Genomic DNA, 18,002 nt, shown 5'->3' with positions numbered 1-18,002 from the left:
GGCTGTAGAGAGGGGCTTCAGGCAGAAGCCCTGATGTTAGGGTGGTTCCTAAAAGGCCCCTGGGCTCCAGAGGGTCCTAGTCTTGCTTGAGGGTGAGCCTTTTGAAGAGATATTCGTCCAGTCTTGCCTGGGGACAAGCCAGCCTGTGAAGGTTGGTCGGGTGGTCACCTGTCTTCTTGATGAGTTTCACCTCCTTATCTAGGAAGTGGTTCTCCAGGAAGTCACAGATGTGGGGGTCTGCACGGGCAGAACGCAGGCCATGCAGATCCAAAATGGCCTGTTCTAGGTTCGTCTCCAGGAGAAGGGCAGCTTCAATAGCGTCCTGGCTTTTACCCCACTCCTCTTGAGACGGCTTCTGCACCTCCAGGAAGAGGGTCCAGCTGCTGCCCTGGCTTGGCATTTTCAAGAGATGCTTGAGGGCCCTCGTGCTTCTCCTTGGCTAATTTGCAAACGAAGTGGCCCACACCCTCCAGAGCCGCAATGTTGCGGTCCAAATAGAAGCCCAGAGAGAGGCAGGTGTAGAAGGCCTGCAGTGTAAGTGAGTGACAGGGGCCACCACCTCAGTGGAATAATTCTGACCAATCTGGGAGCTCATGGTTAATCTGTAATAAGGAGTTAAGCTCCCAAAAATGGTGGTGGCTGGTCCTGGTGATCGTGGACAGCTGAGTGACTGATTCTGAAGGCTCCACTGGTGGTCGGAGGCTGGAGCGAGGGGCATCCCTGGGTCTGTTCCGTCCAAGCACTGTTGAAGCAAGAGACGGATCCACTGCAGAGGGAACTACAAGTTATTTTTAAATTATACTTTTTATCTGTTACTGGTAAGCTTCCCTGGTGATTCTGCCTGCTGATGCAGGAGACACAGGTTTGATCCCTCGGTGGGAAAGATCCCCTGGAGAAGGGAATGGCCACCCACTCCAGTATTCTTGCCTAGAAAATCCCATGGACAGAGGAGCCTGGAGGGCTACAGTCCACGGGGCTGCAAACAGTTGGACACAATGCAGCGGCTAAACAACAACAAGAGGTGAAGACTACAAAACTGGCTGAAATAGATTTTTCAGTTTGAATTCCTGGATCATGTAGGCAGTATGAATCTGAATTCTAAACCTGAATGGAAATTGACCAGTGATTACAAGTTTTCAGGATTTTTGTTTTTCCCCCTTCTCTCCAGAGCCAGAGAAGTTTCCTAAACATCTTGTTTCCTCCAGTGGGACAGCTTTTAAAAATTTTTTTAGGTAGTTGGCCTTTTATTGAGGTGGTGGCCCTTTAGAGATGTTGCAGAGAAATTATAAATAGAATTTTTACATGGCAGTCTCTCTAGCCTTCCTGTTTAGAGACCTGCTGCCTTCTCTTTTCCCTCAGCACCGGCATCCACGAGGGCGGGCCAGCACAAGAGGATCAAGGACAAGTAAACTCGAATTTAAACGCTGGATGGGAGCAGGTCCCAGGCATCTGAGCCCCTAGGCTTCTTAGCGCCAGAAGAGCCCCCGTCTCTGGGCCCGAAGCACGTCGGGAGGTGTAGTCGCCACTTCTGTCGGAGGTGGGAGGAGCTTGTGAGGTTTGCGCAGGCGCACACCTCCCGCCCGGCAGCATGGCGGAGCTAGCCCATCAGCAGAGCAAGAGAAAGCGCGAACTGGACGCCGAGGAGGCGGAGGCATCCAGCACAGAGGGAGAGGAAGCGGGCGTTGGGAATGGTACTTCTGCCCCTGTCCGCTTACCTTTTTCCGGCTTTAGGGTGAAAAAAGTGCTGAGGGAGTCTGCGCGGGACAAAATCATTTTCCTGCACGGGAAGGTACCAATAGGCAGTTCTGGGGAGGGGAGACGGAAGGGGGTGACCCAATCGTCGCCTCGGAGGCGGATTTTTTTTTTTTTTTTTTTAATAGATTCTTTGGAAAATACCAATCGCTTCCTGGGACGGGGGAGGCAGAGTGCACTAAAATGCATCCGAGGGTTGGTTGGTGGAAGGGACAAGATTATCCGTGAAATTAAGGGAATTAACAGGCGTAAGGCTAAATTTCTTAATTCCTCTTTTACTAAAATAAAGAACTAACACCAGTAGAGTGTATTGCCGATTAAAAATCACATGTTGAAGTCCCTAAGGATTCATCGTTCATTCATTAAACCTGTAAGATGCTAGTGAAAGTGAAAGTGTTAGTCATTCAGTCCTGTCCGACTCTTTGCGACCCCATGGGCAGTATCCCACTAGGCTCCTCTGTCCATGGAATTCTCCAGGCAAGAATACTGGAGTGGGTTGCCATTCCCTTCTCCAGGGGATCTTCCCAACCCAGGGATGGAACCCACCTCTCCTACATTGCAGGTGGATTCTTTACTGTAAGATTGTAGTTCAGTTCAGTTGCTCAGTGGTGTCAGACTCTTTGTGACCCCACGAATCGCAGCACGCCAGGCTTCCCTGTCTATCACCAACTCCCAGAGCTTGCTCAAACTCATGTCCATGGAGTTAGTGATGCCATCCAACCATCTCATCCTCTGTCAGAAGCTAGTAAATGTTGCTGGATGGTCTTGTTCATCCAGGCCCCAGGCAGTGACATAGAGACTGCCAGGAGGTTTGATCCTTGCTCTACAGGACTCCACCCCAACAGGGGAGACCGTTTATTCAATTGCTGGTCCAGTTCTACATGCCATGAGCTGACAGGCCAGCATGGATGAGAATTACCATCTTTGATCTCCAGGAATGCACAGTATCTTCCAGTAGACAAGACGCCGCTGGCTCAAATACTATGTGCTCAGCTTTCTAGCAGGGACTCAGGAGAGACTGAAGACTACCCCCAAGAACTAGTGAGGAGGCTGTCAGAGGGTTCTCCAGAACTCCTGGCAAGAGCTTTCACTTTTGGAAGCTCGGAGGAACCTGTCTGAGGCATCTGAGCCTATCTCTGTGTCTCATTGTTTTGGCCATGCGGGGTCCTAGTTCCCTGACCAGGGCTGGAACCCATGCCTCTTGCATTGGAAGTGTGGAGTCTTAACTACTCGACCACTGGGGAAATCCCTGCATATCTTGTTTTTTAGCAAGGTGCTGTGTGGTTCTCTGAGCCCACCTGTCTTCAGTCTGCGGTTCCTGCTGAAGATTTTAACCAAGAGAACCTTTGAGCTTGAAGCTAGTTGGGATACCCAAGAGATTCTACTTTCTGTTTCAACGTTGACTTTTGTGTCACTTTGGGCAAGTCACTTAATCTTCTCTAGACCTCAGATTCTTCATCTGTACATTGGGCAGAATTTGACAGAGGCCTTATGAGCCTAAAAGAGAAGACAGCGGAGAAGCTTTGCATCTTTCAGAAGAAGGATGCCACAAGGATTTGGGCTGATGAGACGTCTTCTGTGGGAGGAAACATGAGTACCTTGGGCTAGACTTCCCCAGAGGGAAGACTGCAGGGAAGGAAACCCCGAGTGTTCGGATTGCAGAGGCCCTGGGAGCATTTACGTTTGGTCTCTGGGTCTCCCCAGTGGTTCTGCCTCTGGGCCCACTGATGGTGTCTCCCCCACAGGTGAATGAGGCATCTGGGGACGGGGATGGGGAGGATGCTGTCGTGATCCTAGAGAAGACGCCTTTCCAGGTGGACCAGGTGGCCCAGCTCCTGAAGGGCAGTCCTGAGCTCCAGCTCCAGTTCTCCAATGATATCTACAGCACCTATCACCTTTTCCCTCCAAGGCAACTCAGTGGTAAGACGGGAGTGGAGGTGGCTGTCTGTGGGGAGAATGTGATGGTGGGGAAATAGGGGAACGATGACCACTCCACTACAGATTTACATGTTCCAGTTACAGTGGTCCCCTGTGGAAGGATGAGGGGACGCTTGGCATTCTATGAAGACATTTTTGGTTGTCAGAACTGGGGAGGTAGAGTGTTGCTGGTTCCTAGAGGATGGAGACCAGCTGCTGCTGCTAATTTGCTTCAGTCGTGTCCAACTCTGTGCGACCCCATAGACGGCAGCCCACCAGGCTCCTCCGTCCCTGGGATTCTCCAGGCAAGAACACTGGAGTGGGTTGCCATTTCCTTCTCCAATGCATGAAAGTGAAAAGTGAAAGTGAAGTTGCTCAGTCGTGTCCGACTCTTAGCGACCCCATGAACTGCAGCCCACCAGGCTCCTCCATCATGGGATTTTCCAGGCAAGAGTACTGGAGTGGGGTGCCATTGCCTTCTCCAGATGGAGACCAGAGATGCTGCTAAATAACCTACAAAGCACCGGATGGGCCCCCACAACAAAGAAATGGCGGTGGTGTCAAGGCTGAGAAACCCAGCTCCAGCATCAGTGCTTTGGGGCGGGAGTGTGAGTCATAGAAATAATGGTGATTGTCTGTACTTCTTAAACCCTTTATGTTGTACTGGCCACCAGTTTTAAGTATTCTACATGTGTCATTGTATTTAATCTTCAGAACAGCCCTATTTTGGTAGGACTTTACAGAGGAGGAAACTGAAGTTTGGAAAGGTTAAGAAAGCTGTCCAAGCTCACACAGCAAATAGGTAGCAGAAAAACTGAGATCTTTAGTTGATCAAGGAGTTGCTTTCACCGCATGGCTATGGAATGAGCAGTGTGTTGGGTGCTGTAAGATCAGTTAGTTTCCGGAAGGAACCTCACTGTCTAGGGTGGGGAGACAGGAAGTGTAATTGAGGAGGGACTTGAGAAGGGGAGGATTTTGTGAGTTAAGAAGCAGAGATTTTTGGTCATTTATGGTTGCCTGAAACACAAGACTTGTCCTTAGTCCAAATGTGATGTGGGACCAGGCAGGCCTTTCCTGCAGAGGTTGGCGAGGCCAGCCTTTCTTCTTCTGGAGGAAATGGCCTGAGCTGTATTATGGGCAGGCCAACTGATGTGTACAGAGGTAGGGTATCACTTTCGATCTTTTGTAGTTTTATTACACTTGAACTGAGGGGAAAAAAAAAAGCAGAGATTTGGGTTTTTTTTTTTTAATGATTTCTTTTTTGGCTGCCCTGGTTGGCATGTGGGAGATCTTAGTTCCCCAACCAGGGATTGAACCAGCGCCTCCTGAAGTATAAACGTGGATGCTTAACCACTGGATCATTAGGGAAGTCCCAGAGATTTGGTTTTGATCACAAGTATTAATACTTTTTAATTTGTTAAGAAGAAGAACTGATTCATTCTAAAAGACCCTGACACTGGGAAAGATTGAAGGTAAAAGGAGAAGGGGGTGACAGAGGATGAGATGGTGAGATCGCATCACCAACTCAATGGACATAAATTTGAGCAAATTCTGGGAGATGGTGGAGGATAGAGGAGACTGACGTGCTGCAGTCCACAGGGTCACAAAGAGTCCGGCATGACTTAGTGACTGAACAAAAAGAGGAAGAATATTCCATGCCCAGCTAGACATGCTGTGAGCTCTTTTCCTTTCCATGATTAGATTCAGGAGGCAGCTTTGTGGAAAACATGAGGGAGGCTGGTTGACCTTGAAGGTTCCTTCCAGCCAGGAAATCCTGGGATCTGCTTTGCAGCACAGGGCAGTCTTCTAATAGCCTTGTGTCTTTTTTTGCCCTCCAGCATTTAGGAACAGCTTGGCTTTACAGATATCCTGCCACAGTCTTTTGGATAGGCGTAGTCTTTTCTGTACCCCCAAGAAAGGGTGCTGTTGTTGTCCTTAGGAAATACATGTGAACACTTGATGTGAGACAAGCAAACCTTTCATCAGTTCAGTTCAGTTCAGTCGCTCAGTCGTGTCGGACTCTTTGCGACGCCATGAATTGCAGCACGCCAGGCCTCCCTGTCCATCACCAGCTCCCGGAGTTCACCCAAACTCACGTGCATCGAATCGGTGATGCCATCCAGCCATCTCATCCTCTTTCGTCCCCTTCTCCTCCTGCCCCCAATCCCTCCCAGCATCAGAGTCTTTTCCAATGAGTCAATTCTTTGCATGAGGTGGCCAAAGTATTGGAGTTTCAGCCTCAGCATCAGTCCTTCCAATGAACACCCAGGACTGGTCTCCTTTAGGATACACTGGTTGGATCTCCTTGCCAAGGGACTCACAAGAGTCTTCTCCAGCACCACAGTTCAAAAGCATCAATTTTTCAGCGCTCAGCTTTCTTCACAGTCCAACTCTCACATCCATACATGACCACTGGAAAAACCATAGCCTTGACTAGACGGATCTTTGTTGGCAAAGTAATATCTCTGCTTTTTAATATGCTATCTAGGTTGGTCATAACTTTCCTTCCAAGGAGTCTTTTAATTTCATGGCCGCAGTCACCATTTGCAGTGATTTTGGAGCCCAAAAAAATAAAGTCTGACACAGTTTCCACTGTTTCCCCATCTATTTTCCATGAAATGATGGGACCAGATGCCGTGATCTTGGTTTTCTGAATGTTGAGCTTTAAGCCAACTTTTTCACTCTCCTCTTTCACTTTCATCAAGAGGCTTTTTAGTTCCTCTTCACTTTCTGCCATGTAGGCACTTAGCACTTGTGAAATAGTAGCCGCTATGACTGTTCTGAGGTGCCGGGCCCTGTCCTGGTGCTGGGGCTCCAGAGATGAGGGACATACCATCTGTGCCCTCTGAGGCCCGTTTGAGGGAGGTGGCTCCCTGCCAGTTACTTAAAATGGGGAAATAAACCTGTCAGGGTGGGGTCACTGCCTGGATGTAGGAAACAGCGGTCCTTGTCAGTTGGAGCCATGTCAGCCTCATTTCCAGTCCCCAGCAACCAGGCCTACATCAAACCCTCAGTAAATGACCTCTGAGGAGTGGATCCCACAGGCCAGCCCACCCTTTTTTTCCCCTCTGGGGGCCAAGCATCCCACAGCCACCAGGGGGCAGCAAGGCCACAGTGTTCCTGTGGACCGCTCCTCTGGACTTGGTCCTCTGGCTTTTTGGCCCCGCCTCTTGAATCCTGCTGCTGCCGCCAAGCCAGGTCACTTCAGTCGTGTCCGACTCTGTGTGACCTAGTCACCAGCTTATTTCTGAGCTGGCCGCCCGCATGATCTTTGGACGCCCGCATGATCTTTTCTGGTATTTCTCCATTCTTTGGCCAGTTTCTTCTAGCCTTAGGATTTGCTGTTTCCTCGCTTATCTCTCCCAGGTTCTCAGCTGACCACAAGAGCCCAGCGTGCCACTCCCCCCCCCCCCACCCCACCACACACACCCTGTTGCCCTAGGAGAGCACTGGAGGTTGGAGCCCCATCCAGCCAAGCGCCCAGACTTCCCTGTGATGGGGCCAGGGGCAGTACGTGCTGTGTCTGAGTTTTCCTGTGTAGTGCAGGGGTCAAGGGCTCAGGCACACCCAGGATGGGACCCTGGCTTTGCTCTTTACCAACACGAGGACCTGAGAGTGTCTGTATTCATCCAACAAATTGGGAAGTTGTTGGCCATGTGACATGAAGAGCTGACTTATTAGAAAAGACCCCTGGGCTGGGAAAGACTGAAGGCAAAAGGAGAAGGGGGTGAGGATGAGATGGTCGGATGGCATCACCAACTCAACGGACATGAACGTGAGCAAACCCCGGGAGGTAGTGAAGGTCAGGGAAGCCTGGCGTGCTGTGGTCCACGGGGTCACAAAGAGTTGGACACGACTCAGCGACTCAACCACAACTGTGCGCCTGGTGCCAGGTGCGTCCGCAAGGACCTCAGATAGCGTGTCCTTTGGGCTCACACAGGGAAGGCAGACAGCAACCAGGAGACGCACGTCCACACCACCCAAGAACAGGAAAGGGGCTGCTCGGGCCACAGGCCAGGAACTCTGCGGACATGACCGCCACGCTGGGGCCGGAGCGATGGAAAGGAACCAGCTGTGCAGAGAGCTGGTGAGGGGGCGGGGAGAATGTTCTGGGCTGAGGCCGCAGCACTGGGGGAGGAAAGAGGAAGGGAGGGGAGGCCGCTGTTTCAGGAGCCTGGTGGGTGGGTGTTGACCAAGGTGTGTGAACCGAGATGAGGCTGAGGAAGTCGCTGCAGTTATTTTCTTGTTAAATTAGGTTAGCACCTGAACCTACGTCAGTATAAGACAGGAAGGGGCATTGTAAAGTTTTTTAACCTCTACCCACAGTGAGAGGATAAATTTTACATTTTGACCCAGCCCAGGGAAATAAATATACGTGAATCGAAGGGAAAGAAAAAGTTCACAAAGCAATACCTTTACATTGTGCGACATGCTCTAGTGTACTCATCTTTATTCCAGTCTCGTCTGTTTCCTTTTTTTTTTTTAAATACTGGTCTTAACCTCCTAAGTTAATTTAATCACCACTATTGTGGTTTATGACTCACTGGGATAAGGTATATAAAACCTTTAGCACAGTGGCATATGGTGTGTATTCACAAATGTTTGTCATCTTTTATTGTTATTTCCCCACCTCTAAAATTACATGAGCCTTAAGTGGAACAATATATGTAACATATAGAGAAATGCCTGGCTCTGACCATGGGTGTGTTTCCTTTGTTCCCACGTGGCCAGTGTGAGGACCGAGCGGGCCAGGTGGCTGGGTCCAGGCAGGCAGAGGCGGGGTCCCCTCCTGCTCTTGCTCTCACGCTCTCGCACCCATGGCCGGTCAATGGAGCCCTTTCATTGAGAGCTGTGTTTCCTTACCTGGGGAAGAAGGGGCAGACAGTAGGGAGAGGGGTGTGACTCAGAAATCCGGACTGCCTCAAAGAAGGCCATTGTTTTTCTGCTGTTAGAGCAGGGGCGGGGATCTCAGGTTCAGGGCAAAAGGCTTCTGTGAGTGAGTAAGGCCGGGCCACGGAGAGAGGGATCCCAGGAATCGCATCATCTCGTGGCTGTTGGGAACTCCCAGAACTCTAGCCCGTGTGCTCAGTCATGTCCAACTCTTTGTGACCCCGTGGACTGTAGTCTGCCAGACTCCTCTGTCCATGGGATTTCCCAGGTAAGAATACTGGAGTGGGTTGCCGTTTCCTCCTCCAGGCGATCTTCCCGACCCAGGGATTGAACCTGCGTCTCTTGCATCTCCTGTATTCGTGGGCGGATTCTTTACGACTGGCTCTACCTGGGAAGCCCCAGGAACTCTTAGCTACTGGCCTGGTGTTCTCTGGAGAAGGAGCACGTTAAAAGGCCAACCACTCCTGGAAGAGTTTTCCTGGCAGCATAGAAGAAAACTAGAAACAGTCCAGATAGCAACTGACAATAGAGTCTGTAAGTAAATCCTGCATGGACTACTTCTCCATCCAGTGAACACTGAGGAGCTGCGGCTTCATACACTCTTCCTGAAGGATGACTTCCCTGCCGCAACCCCCACCCCACCTCCACCCCCCCACCCCCACCCACCTCCACCGCCCCCATTCCCCCTGCCACCCAGAGGGCAAGACAGAAAGTATGAGTTGCAAGATTCTGATTAGATAAGGTTGCAAAACAAGCAGAACTAAACAATACACTGCTTAGGAATGCACACAGGCCTCATGAAACTAGGAAGATAAAAAAAGAAATGATCAACCCCTAATTCAGCAAATGATTATCCCTGTTGGGGGTGACACAGAGTTCAGGTATTATTTGTTTCTAGGGCTGTGTGCTCCATAAGCGGATGTTCCTTTAGGTCTTTAAATGGAATATAGATTTATGGACATATATATATATAAAATATTGGTGTACTTAGGGACTGAATAACTCTCAACATCCGTACTCAACATGTGCGAGTTGGACCATAAAGAAGGTTGAGCGCCAAAGAATTGATACTCTTGAATTGTGGTGCTGGAGGAGACTCTTGAGAGTCCCTTGGACTGCAAAGAGATCAAACCAGTCAATCCTAAAGGAAAGCAACCCTGAATATTCAATGGAAGGACTGATGATGAAGCTGAAACTCCAGTTCTTTGGCCACCTGATGCAAAGAGTTGACTCACTGGAAAAGACCCTAATGCTGGGGAAGATTGAGGGCAGGAGGAGAAGGGGACAATAGAGGAGGAGATGGTTATGTAGACTCAATGGACATGAGTTTGAGCAAACTCCAGGCGATAGTGAAGAACAGGGAAGCCTGGCATGCTGTAGTCCATGGGGTCGCAGAGTTGGACACCACTTAGCATGACTGAACAAGTGACTGAACAACATCATATATATATGTATGTGTATATGTATACATATATGTGAACATGAAGTGTATGTATATGTGTATATACACATGTTAATATGTGCTGTATATTTCCCAATTAAAAATTAAAAGCTGGCAGGGCCTTAGAAGAACTGAGAACATACCCTGCTACATTATAGGCCTCTCCAGTTTGGTTTCTAGTCACTCTTGCTGAAAGTGAAAGTGTTTGACTAAGGCCCCTTCCTCTCTCCCGGTTTGGGGCACCAGTAGACTTTCGGTTCTGCTCCCCTTCTTCTGCGGACGAGGGAGCCCCGTGGTGTGCGGTTCCCACTTGGGGCCGATGCGGGCAGGCAGAGGGGGATCGCATGTGGTCCTCCCACCAGGAGGACAGAGCTGGCACCAGGCTCCGTGGGTCCACTCCAGCACAGACTGGCACTGGCTTCTCACCCATCCCTTCGGGTGTCCTTGGCGGCCCTCCCAGCCCAGCTGAGCCAAAGGACAAGTGCTGTCTGAATAATGACCTGCGGAGGAAGCCTGGCCAGACAGGTCTCGGCTGGCCAGTCCGGAGCAGGGTGTGGAAGGGCGCCAGCCTCATCAATACGAGAAATAGCCCAGGCTCAGGGCCAGCGGGCACCTCCATGCCAGGTCACGGAATTGCTCTGAGACTCAGTTTCTATGAATGAAAGTCCACATCAGGGGGCTTCTATGTCATAGGAGCTTGGAGAACCATCATTTCTCAGCTTTGAATAGGATGCAGAGGAGATATTATTTATGTGGTTCTTAAAAGCACCTCAGGGCTTCCCGGGTGGCGCTAGTGGTAAAGAACCTGCCTGCCAATGCAGGAGACATAGAGATGTGGGTTTGATCCCTGGGAAGATCCCCTGGAGAAGAAAATGGCAACCCACTCCAGTATTCTTGCCTGGAGAATCCCATGGACAGAGGAGCCTGGAGGGCTGTAGTCCATGGGGTCGCAAAGAGTCAGACACGACTGAAGCGACTTAGCACAGATGGTTGTTAAAGTAGCACAGATCATCAGAATTTCAAATTTCGAATGCAGAGTTTGGACCTACTAAATAAGAACGTCAGGAGTAGGCTGGGGCATTTAACAAAGTCACGCAGTCACATGGTCAGATAATCAAGTGGTGCTGAGGCTTATCTGGACAGACAGGCTCTAATACCACTCTCCCCCACCCTGATTCTGCCTTCCAGAAGTGACTACCATTAAGACAATTTCTGGGATTTAGTGCTTCTAGTGGTTTCTTCCAGACACATAATTGAACAATATGCTTATGCAGCTCTTCCTTGATTTATCAGATTTTGACATTATTGGTTTCCCACAGTGGAAGATGGAAGCCTCCTTTATATTTTCCTCACCCCTCTCCCTCCTTCTCCCAGCTTTTGATATTTACATTATTATTTTCAAGTTGTTGTTGTTTTTTAATTGCCTTTGGAATCCTAAATGTACTGAAATATTTAGTCTTTATTCCACATACTCTGGGTTTCCCTGGTAGCTCAGCTGGTAAAGAATCCTCCTGTAATGCAGGAGACCCCCGTTCGATTCATGGGTTGGGAAGTTTCCCTGGAGAACAGATTGGCTGCCCACTCCAATATTCTTGGGCTTCCCTGGTGGCTTAGCTGGTAAAGAGTTTGCCTCCAATGTGGGAGACCTGGGTTTTATCCCTGGGTTGGGAAGATCCCCTGGAGAAGGGAAAGGCTACCCACTGCAGTATTCTGGCCTGGAGAGTTCCATGGACTGTATATAGTCCATGTCACAAAGAGTCAGACACAACTGAGCGACTTTCACTTCCACATACTCTAAGTTGTATCACTCTGTCAGGGGAAATATCGAAAAGCCTTCCCTTCCCTTCCCGGCGCTTCTATCCTTTGCTGTCCGTCAGCTTCTCTGTCAGCCCTACTTGTATTTTCCAGGCAATCCCGAGACATGGAGGCAAACCACTTACAACCATCCGGTTTTTAACTTTCAGTATAGTATTCAGTTGGGCTTCCCTGGTGGCTCAGACAGTAAAGAATCTGCCTACAATGTGGGAGACCTGGGTTCGATCCGTGGATGGGGAAGATACCCTGGAGAGGGAAATGGCTACCCTCTCCAGTATTCTTACCTGAAGAATTCCACAGATAGAGAAGCCCGGCGAGCTACATGCAGAAGGAAATGGCAACCAACTCCAGTATTCTTGCCTGGAAAATCCCATGGATAGAGGAGCCTGGGGGGCTATAGTCCATGGGGTCGCAAAGAGTCGGACACGACTGAGCGGCTAACATTTTCACTTTCATAGTATTCATTTATGTGAGATTCGTGACACTGTATAATAAAACAGACTCTGTGGTAGATGGTGGTGCCCAGCTGTAGGCTAAGATAAGTGTTCTGAGCATGTTTGGGGTAAGCTAGACTGAGCACGATGCTCGGTAGGTTAGGTGTTGCAAATGCATTTTCGACTTACGATGGCTTTATCTGCATGTAACCCCATCGTAAGGTGAGGAGGATCTGTACTCTGTTTTTGAAAGTGCCTAGCCATTTAATTTAATAATCTGTTGAATGGTATTTCCTTTTTTCTTTCTGGAAGTTTTGTTTCTGGAACGCTTTTTCCTGGCTTCAGTCTGGAGAGCTGGTTCTTGAGGCATGCCTCAGACTCATAACAGACTTCCCTCCACAGCTTCCCTGGGTTAGAGCCACTGTCTGTCTTCTGGGCACTGTGTCTTTTTCATTTTTGTTTTACTCTGGTTTAGCTGAAGTGCAGTCCTTATTTACTTAAAAAAATTTTTTTTGGGGGGAGTGTAGCTGATTTACACTGTTGTGTTAGCTTCAGGTGTACAGCAGAGTGAAATCAGTTGTCCATATCCATATCTCCACTCTTTTTTAGATTCTTTTCCCATGTAGGTCATTACAGAGTGTGGAGTAGAGTTCCCTGTGCTACACAGCAGGTCCTTAGTAGTTATCTCTATATATAGTGGTGTGTATATGTCAGCCCCAGTCTTCCAATTTATCCCCCGCTACCCTCACCCCCTGGTTTCTTTGTTCCCTACATCTGTGACTCTATTTCTGTTTTGTAGGTAAGTTCATTTGTACCCTTTTTTAAGATTCCACATATAACTGATGTCATCTGTGACTTATTTCACTCAATGTGGTAATTTCTAGGTCCATTCATGTTGCTGAAAATTATATTATTTTGTTCTTTTTTATAAAATGCATTCTTAAGTACTTTCTCAGAAAGAATAAATGGGAGGAAAACTTTTGAGTCTTTTGTTTTGCCCTCACTTTTAATTGATGATTCGACTGAGTACAGTATTTGAATTTATTTCCCCTGCAAACATCAGATGCATTAATCTCTTGTCTTGTAGCATCCATCATTGCTAATAAGATACCCCATGGATTGTTGCCCACCAAGCTCCTCTCCGTGGGATTTTCCAGGCAAGAATAATGGAGTGGGTTGCCACGCCCTCCTTCAGGGGATCTTTTCCACCCAAGGATTGAACCCGTGTCTCCTGCATTGGCAGGTGGATTCTTTACCACTGAGCCACCAGGGAAGCCCAGTAAGATATCCAATACCAGTTTAATTCTCATTTCTCTGTAGTGAACTTCATTTTTTTCTTGTTGGATTTTCCTGTTTTATTTTGCTTTATTAGTTTCCTTCTTTGGAAGCGTATAGGATGTCCTCTGTCTTTAGTGTACCAGGGTTTTGTAAGGCTGTGTTTCGGTGAGACTTTTTTTTTTCATTCACTGCTGGGTGCTTTTGGACCCTTTCAGTTTAAAGTGTTATGTCAGCCTTTCACTCTGAACATTTTTTCCTGTTATTTCTTTGATAATTTTCTTCTCTCAGTTTCCTTTATTTCCTCTTCCTTGAAATCCTGTTAGTGGTTAGACATCCTGGATTGGTCCTGTGTGCTGATTCTGTCCTGTCCCTGCTCCCATCTATGTCTTTCCTTTCTGGAGTCTCGTGGATGGTCTTAACATTGTCCTCCAGACTTCCTAGTAAAGGTTTTCATTTGGGAGCCTCATTTTTTAATTTTTCTCCCTCTGGTCCTCTGATTATTTCATTTTCATAGCATCTGGCTCTTGCTTCACAGAGGCCAAATTGGGTTGACATTCTCGGACACACTAATTAGAATTGTTTTAAAAATTATCTCCTGACCCTTAAATGATCTCGTTTCCTCTGGGATCTGGTTCTGGTTGTTTATTTTGGTCATTCTTTTTCAGACGGCTGGCTTTCCCTTAGTGCCTGGTGAATGTTAGTTCAGTTATATTTATTATTTTTTTTAAGTTAAAAATTTTTTTTCAGCCATGCAGTACAGTTTGTGGGATCTTAGTTCCTCCAGTAGGGATTGAACCTGGGCCCTCAGCAGCAGAAGCGCAGAGTCCTATCCACTGGGCTGCCAGGAAAGTCCCAGTTCATTTGTGTTTAGAAATGAAGAACCAGGCTGATAGTCTAGCAAACTGAGTTAGGTCTGTTGCCCCACAGGTCTCTCTTGGACAGCTAGCTGTATAGACAGAGAGCAGGGCTTGCTAGCTGGCCTTGCCTGAGTTTGGAGGTACCAGCCCAGTCTGGAGCCTATATATTCTCTAGTCCACGGTAGCTCATGGACCACATCTGGCCTGCTTCCTTTTGTGAGGCCTGTGAGATAAGTGTGGTATTTATATTTTTAAAGGGTTAGTTAAAAAAAAAAAGAAAACTAAGAAGAATGTGCCCAAGAGGCTGTATGTAACCAGCAATGCCCCGCAAATTGACTGTCGCACTTTGTACAGAGTTCGTCTGCCCCTGCTCCAGTCAGTTCAGTCGCTCAGTCGTGGCCGACTCTTTGCGACCCCATGGACTGCAACATGCCAGGCTTCCCTGTCCGTCACCAACTCCCAGAGCTTGCTCAAACTCATGTCCAAAGAGTCGGTGATACCATCCAACCATCTCATCCTCTGGCATCCCCTTCTCTTCCTGCCTTCAATCTTTCCTAGCATCAGGGTCTTTTCCAGTGAGTCAGTTCTTCGCATCAGGTGACTGAAGTATTGGAGCTTCAATTTCAGCATCAGTCCTTCCAATGAATATTCAGGACTGATTTCCTTTAGGATTGACTGGTTTGATCTCCTTGCGTTTCAAGGGACTCTGAAGAGTCTTCTCCAACACCACAGTTCAAAAGCATCAATTATTCAGCTCTCAGCTTTCTTTATGGTCCAACTGTCACATCCTTTCATGACTGGAAAAACCGTAGCTTTGACTATATGGACCTTTGTCGCTAAAATAGTATCTCTGGTTTTTAATATCCTGTCTAGGTTTATCATAGCTTTTATTCCAAGGAGCAAGCATCTTTTAATTTCATGCCTGTAGTCACCATCTGCAGTGATTTTGGAGCCCAAGAAAATAAAGTCTGTCACTGTTTCCATTGTTTCCCCATCTGTTTGCCATGAAGTGTTGGGACCAGATGCCATGATCTTAGTTTTTTTGAATGTTGAGTTTTCAGCCAGTTTTTTCACTCTCCTCTTTCATTTTCATCAAGAGGCTCTTTAGTTCCTCTTAATTTCTGCCATAAGGGTGGTGTCATCTGCATGTCTGAGGTTATTGATGTTTTTCCTGGCATTCTTGATTCCAGCTTGTGCTTCATCCAGCCGGGCATTTAGCATGATGTACTCTGCCTATAAGTTAAATAACCGGGGTGACAATATACACCTTGACGTATACCTTTCCCAATTTGGAACCAGTCCGTTGTTCCATGTCTGGTTCTAACTGTTGCCTCTTGACCTGAATACAGGTTTCTCAGGAGGCAGATAAGGTGGTCTGGTATTCCCATCTCTTTAAATTTTCCACATTCTTTAAGAATTACCCCTGCTCCAGTCCAAGGGTTAATATCTTTGGAGCACAATCCTCTGTTTTCCCCTGCATTAACTGCCTGCCCCCACGATGGAAGTAGGCCATGGATGAAGCTAGTTGGTACAGCTCTTCTCTAGAGGGACTCTTTATTATTTTTCTTTTTAAAGAAATATTCATTTACTTAGCTGTACCAGGTGTCTGCTGTAGCCTGTGGGATCTTCACTGAGGCATATGGGATCCTTATTTGTGGTCTGTGGGATCTAGTTCCCTGACCAGGGGTCGAACTCAGGTGCCCTTGCATTGGGAGCATGGAGTCTTAAGCCCTGGGCCACCAGGGAAGTCCCTAGAGGGGCCCTTAGTTGGTCCTGGTTTCCAGCTGTTTCCTGTCCTGCCCTCTGTCCCTGCTTGTTCAGAGTCCACATCCTCTTCCTGGTTCGCGTGGGGAGGCTGGCGATGCTCTGCCTGTTGCCCTGATGGTGGTCCAGGCTACAGCTTCCTCCCCTGTGGTCCTCATCCACTCACACCCTGCCTTCCACTTCCTAACCTTGGGAAATGGATTGCGGTCTCTTGTTTTCTGCTGCTTGCCCCTTCACGTTCCCTCTTATGGGTTTGTTCCTATTTGTGTTTCATCACTGCATTGCAGTGGGTTTTTGAAATGTTCCGAGAATCACTATTAAATAGGAAATGGGGGCCTTCCTCACATGTGTTCGTGTGCCGGGCGGGGCTCAGGCCACAGAGACGTTACTCTGTTGGGGCCACAGCCAGTGGGGCTGGTGTTGGGGAGCTGAGACAGGCACCTTGTTTCTCCCGAACTCTCTCGCACGCAGAGTGTCCTCAGCGCTCCTGCACAGGGGGCGGGGTATTGGCTAGACATGGCCAGATCCGTAAGATTGTGAAACCTGGGTCCCTCTCTGCCTCCAGGGGTCTGACTTAGGCAGTCATTCATGCATGTCAGAAAGAGCGGGCCAGGGTGTCCATTGTAGCATTGTTTGTGATGTAAAAAATGAAAAGTAAGAGCAAAAATAACCTAAATGGCCCTGTGTGTATGAAGGGGTTAATAAGGTGAGGTATGTGTGTATTGATTGTTACAACAGAGGAAGATGATCTGCCTGGACTAACGAGGGAGGGTTCTGAGGTCACAGGTAACATAAAGGGTCCTCCCTCTTGTGCTAGAAAAACACCTTTATGTAGATACGTTCATATATATCTACATTCATTAAATGTCTACATTTATTCTACATGAATATCTACATTCATTCATCAAAAGGCTGGAATAATGAGCACCCACCTATTACTGGTGATTACCTCAATGAAAAGGATTGGGGGCTAGACTTCTGAATCATTTGAGACTATAATCCTGTGATGTTCTGATAGAGATTGTTTAGGACGTTAACCTCTTCCCCAGACAAACCAAACAAAGAAGCAGAGCAAAAGTTTAGCCTGGGGATGTCTCTGGTGGTCCAGTGGTTAAGACTCTGCACTTCCACTGCAGGAGTTGCGGGTTCAGTTCCTGGTTGGGAAACAAAGATCCCACGTGCCACATGGTACGGGCAAACGATAGTAAAAATTATTTTTAAAAATAAATCAACCCAAAAGATGAGGTGGAACTGGGGCCTCTGGCTGTGTCTTTACTTCACAGCCTGAATGCTTGTCAGTTCATCAACAAGTGCTGTGTACTCCCAAATACACTCACTCCAAACTCTGGAGGTTCTTTATACCTGCCTACAGCGACGTACCTGGGAGATGCTGGTGAGGAGCAGGTGGCCGTGGAGGGGTGCCGCTGGGATGGGGTGGACCGTGCAGAGGCAGCGCCTCCCACACTTGGAGTCGGGGAGGCAGGTGGGGCCAGCAATGTGGACAGAGCAGCAGAGTGGGCTCCTAGCATTAGCTGGGCTTTGAAATGGGGCTGCTGCTTCTCTTTTTTGTGAAAAAAAAAAAAAAAAAATTTTGTTTGGCTGTGCTGTGCCTTATTTGCAGCATGAAAACTCTTAGGTGTGGCATATGGGACTGAGTCCCCTGACCAGGGATCAAACCCAGGACCTCTACCCCCTACCCCCCCGCTGCATTGGGAGCATAGAGTCCTAGCCTCTGGGCACCCGGGAAGTCCAGAAAGGGGCTTCTTTTTTAAAAGAAAAATATTTATTTCCCGGCACCAGGTCTTAATTGCAGCATGCAGGATCTTTAGTTGCAGCTTGCAAACTCTTGGTTGC

At 48.2% G+C, this 18,002-nt stretch overlaps 1 protein-coding gene and 1 pseudogene across 2 annotated transcripts in view; one reads left to right on the top strand and one right to left on the bottom strand.

Annotated features, from left to right (window-relative positions):
- Positions 1-4: 4 nt before the first annotated feature.
- LOC129652519 (ferritin light chain-like) lies at positions 5-595 on the bottom strand (annotated as a pseudogene).
- Positions 596-1,528: 933 nt separating this feature from the next.
- The window catches only part of DCPS (decapping enzyme, scavenger), a 41,677-nt gene continuing 25,203 nt past the window's right edge, over positions 1,529-18,002 (top strand). The window contains exons 1-2 of one of the 2 annotated variants that reach the window (XM_055581209.1): positions 1,529-1,789; positions 3,498-3,672. In XM_055581209.1, the coding sequence (XP_055437184.1) occupies positions 1,589-1,789; positions 3,498-3,672 (376 nt within the window). In that variant the 5' untranslated portion in view covers positions 1,529-1,588. The remainder of the gene's footprint in view (positions 1,790-3,497; positions 3,673-18,002) is intronic. The other variant, XM_055581210.1, reaches the window with a different exon arrangement.

The sequence above is a fragment of the Bubalus kerabau genome, chromosome 5 (genome assembly GCF_029407905.1).
Source record: "Bubalus kerabau isolate K-KA32 ecotype Philippines breed swamp buffalo chromosome 5, PCC_UOA_SB_1v2, whole genome shotgun sequence".
Lineage (NCBI taxonomy): Eukaryota > Metazoa > Chordata > Mammalia > Artiodactyla > Bovidae > Bubalus > Bubalus kerabau.
This window is presented reverse-complemented; position numbering and strand designations above follow the sequence as displayed.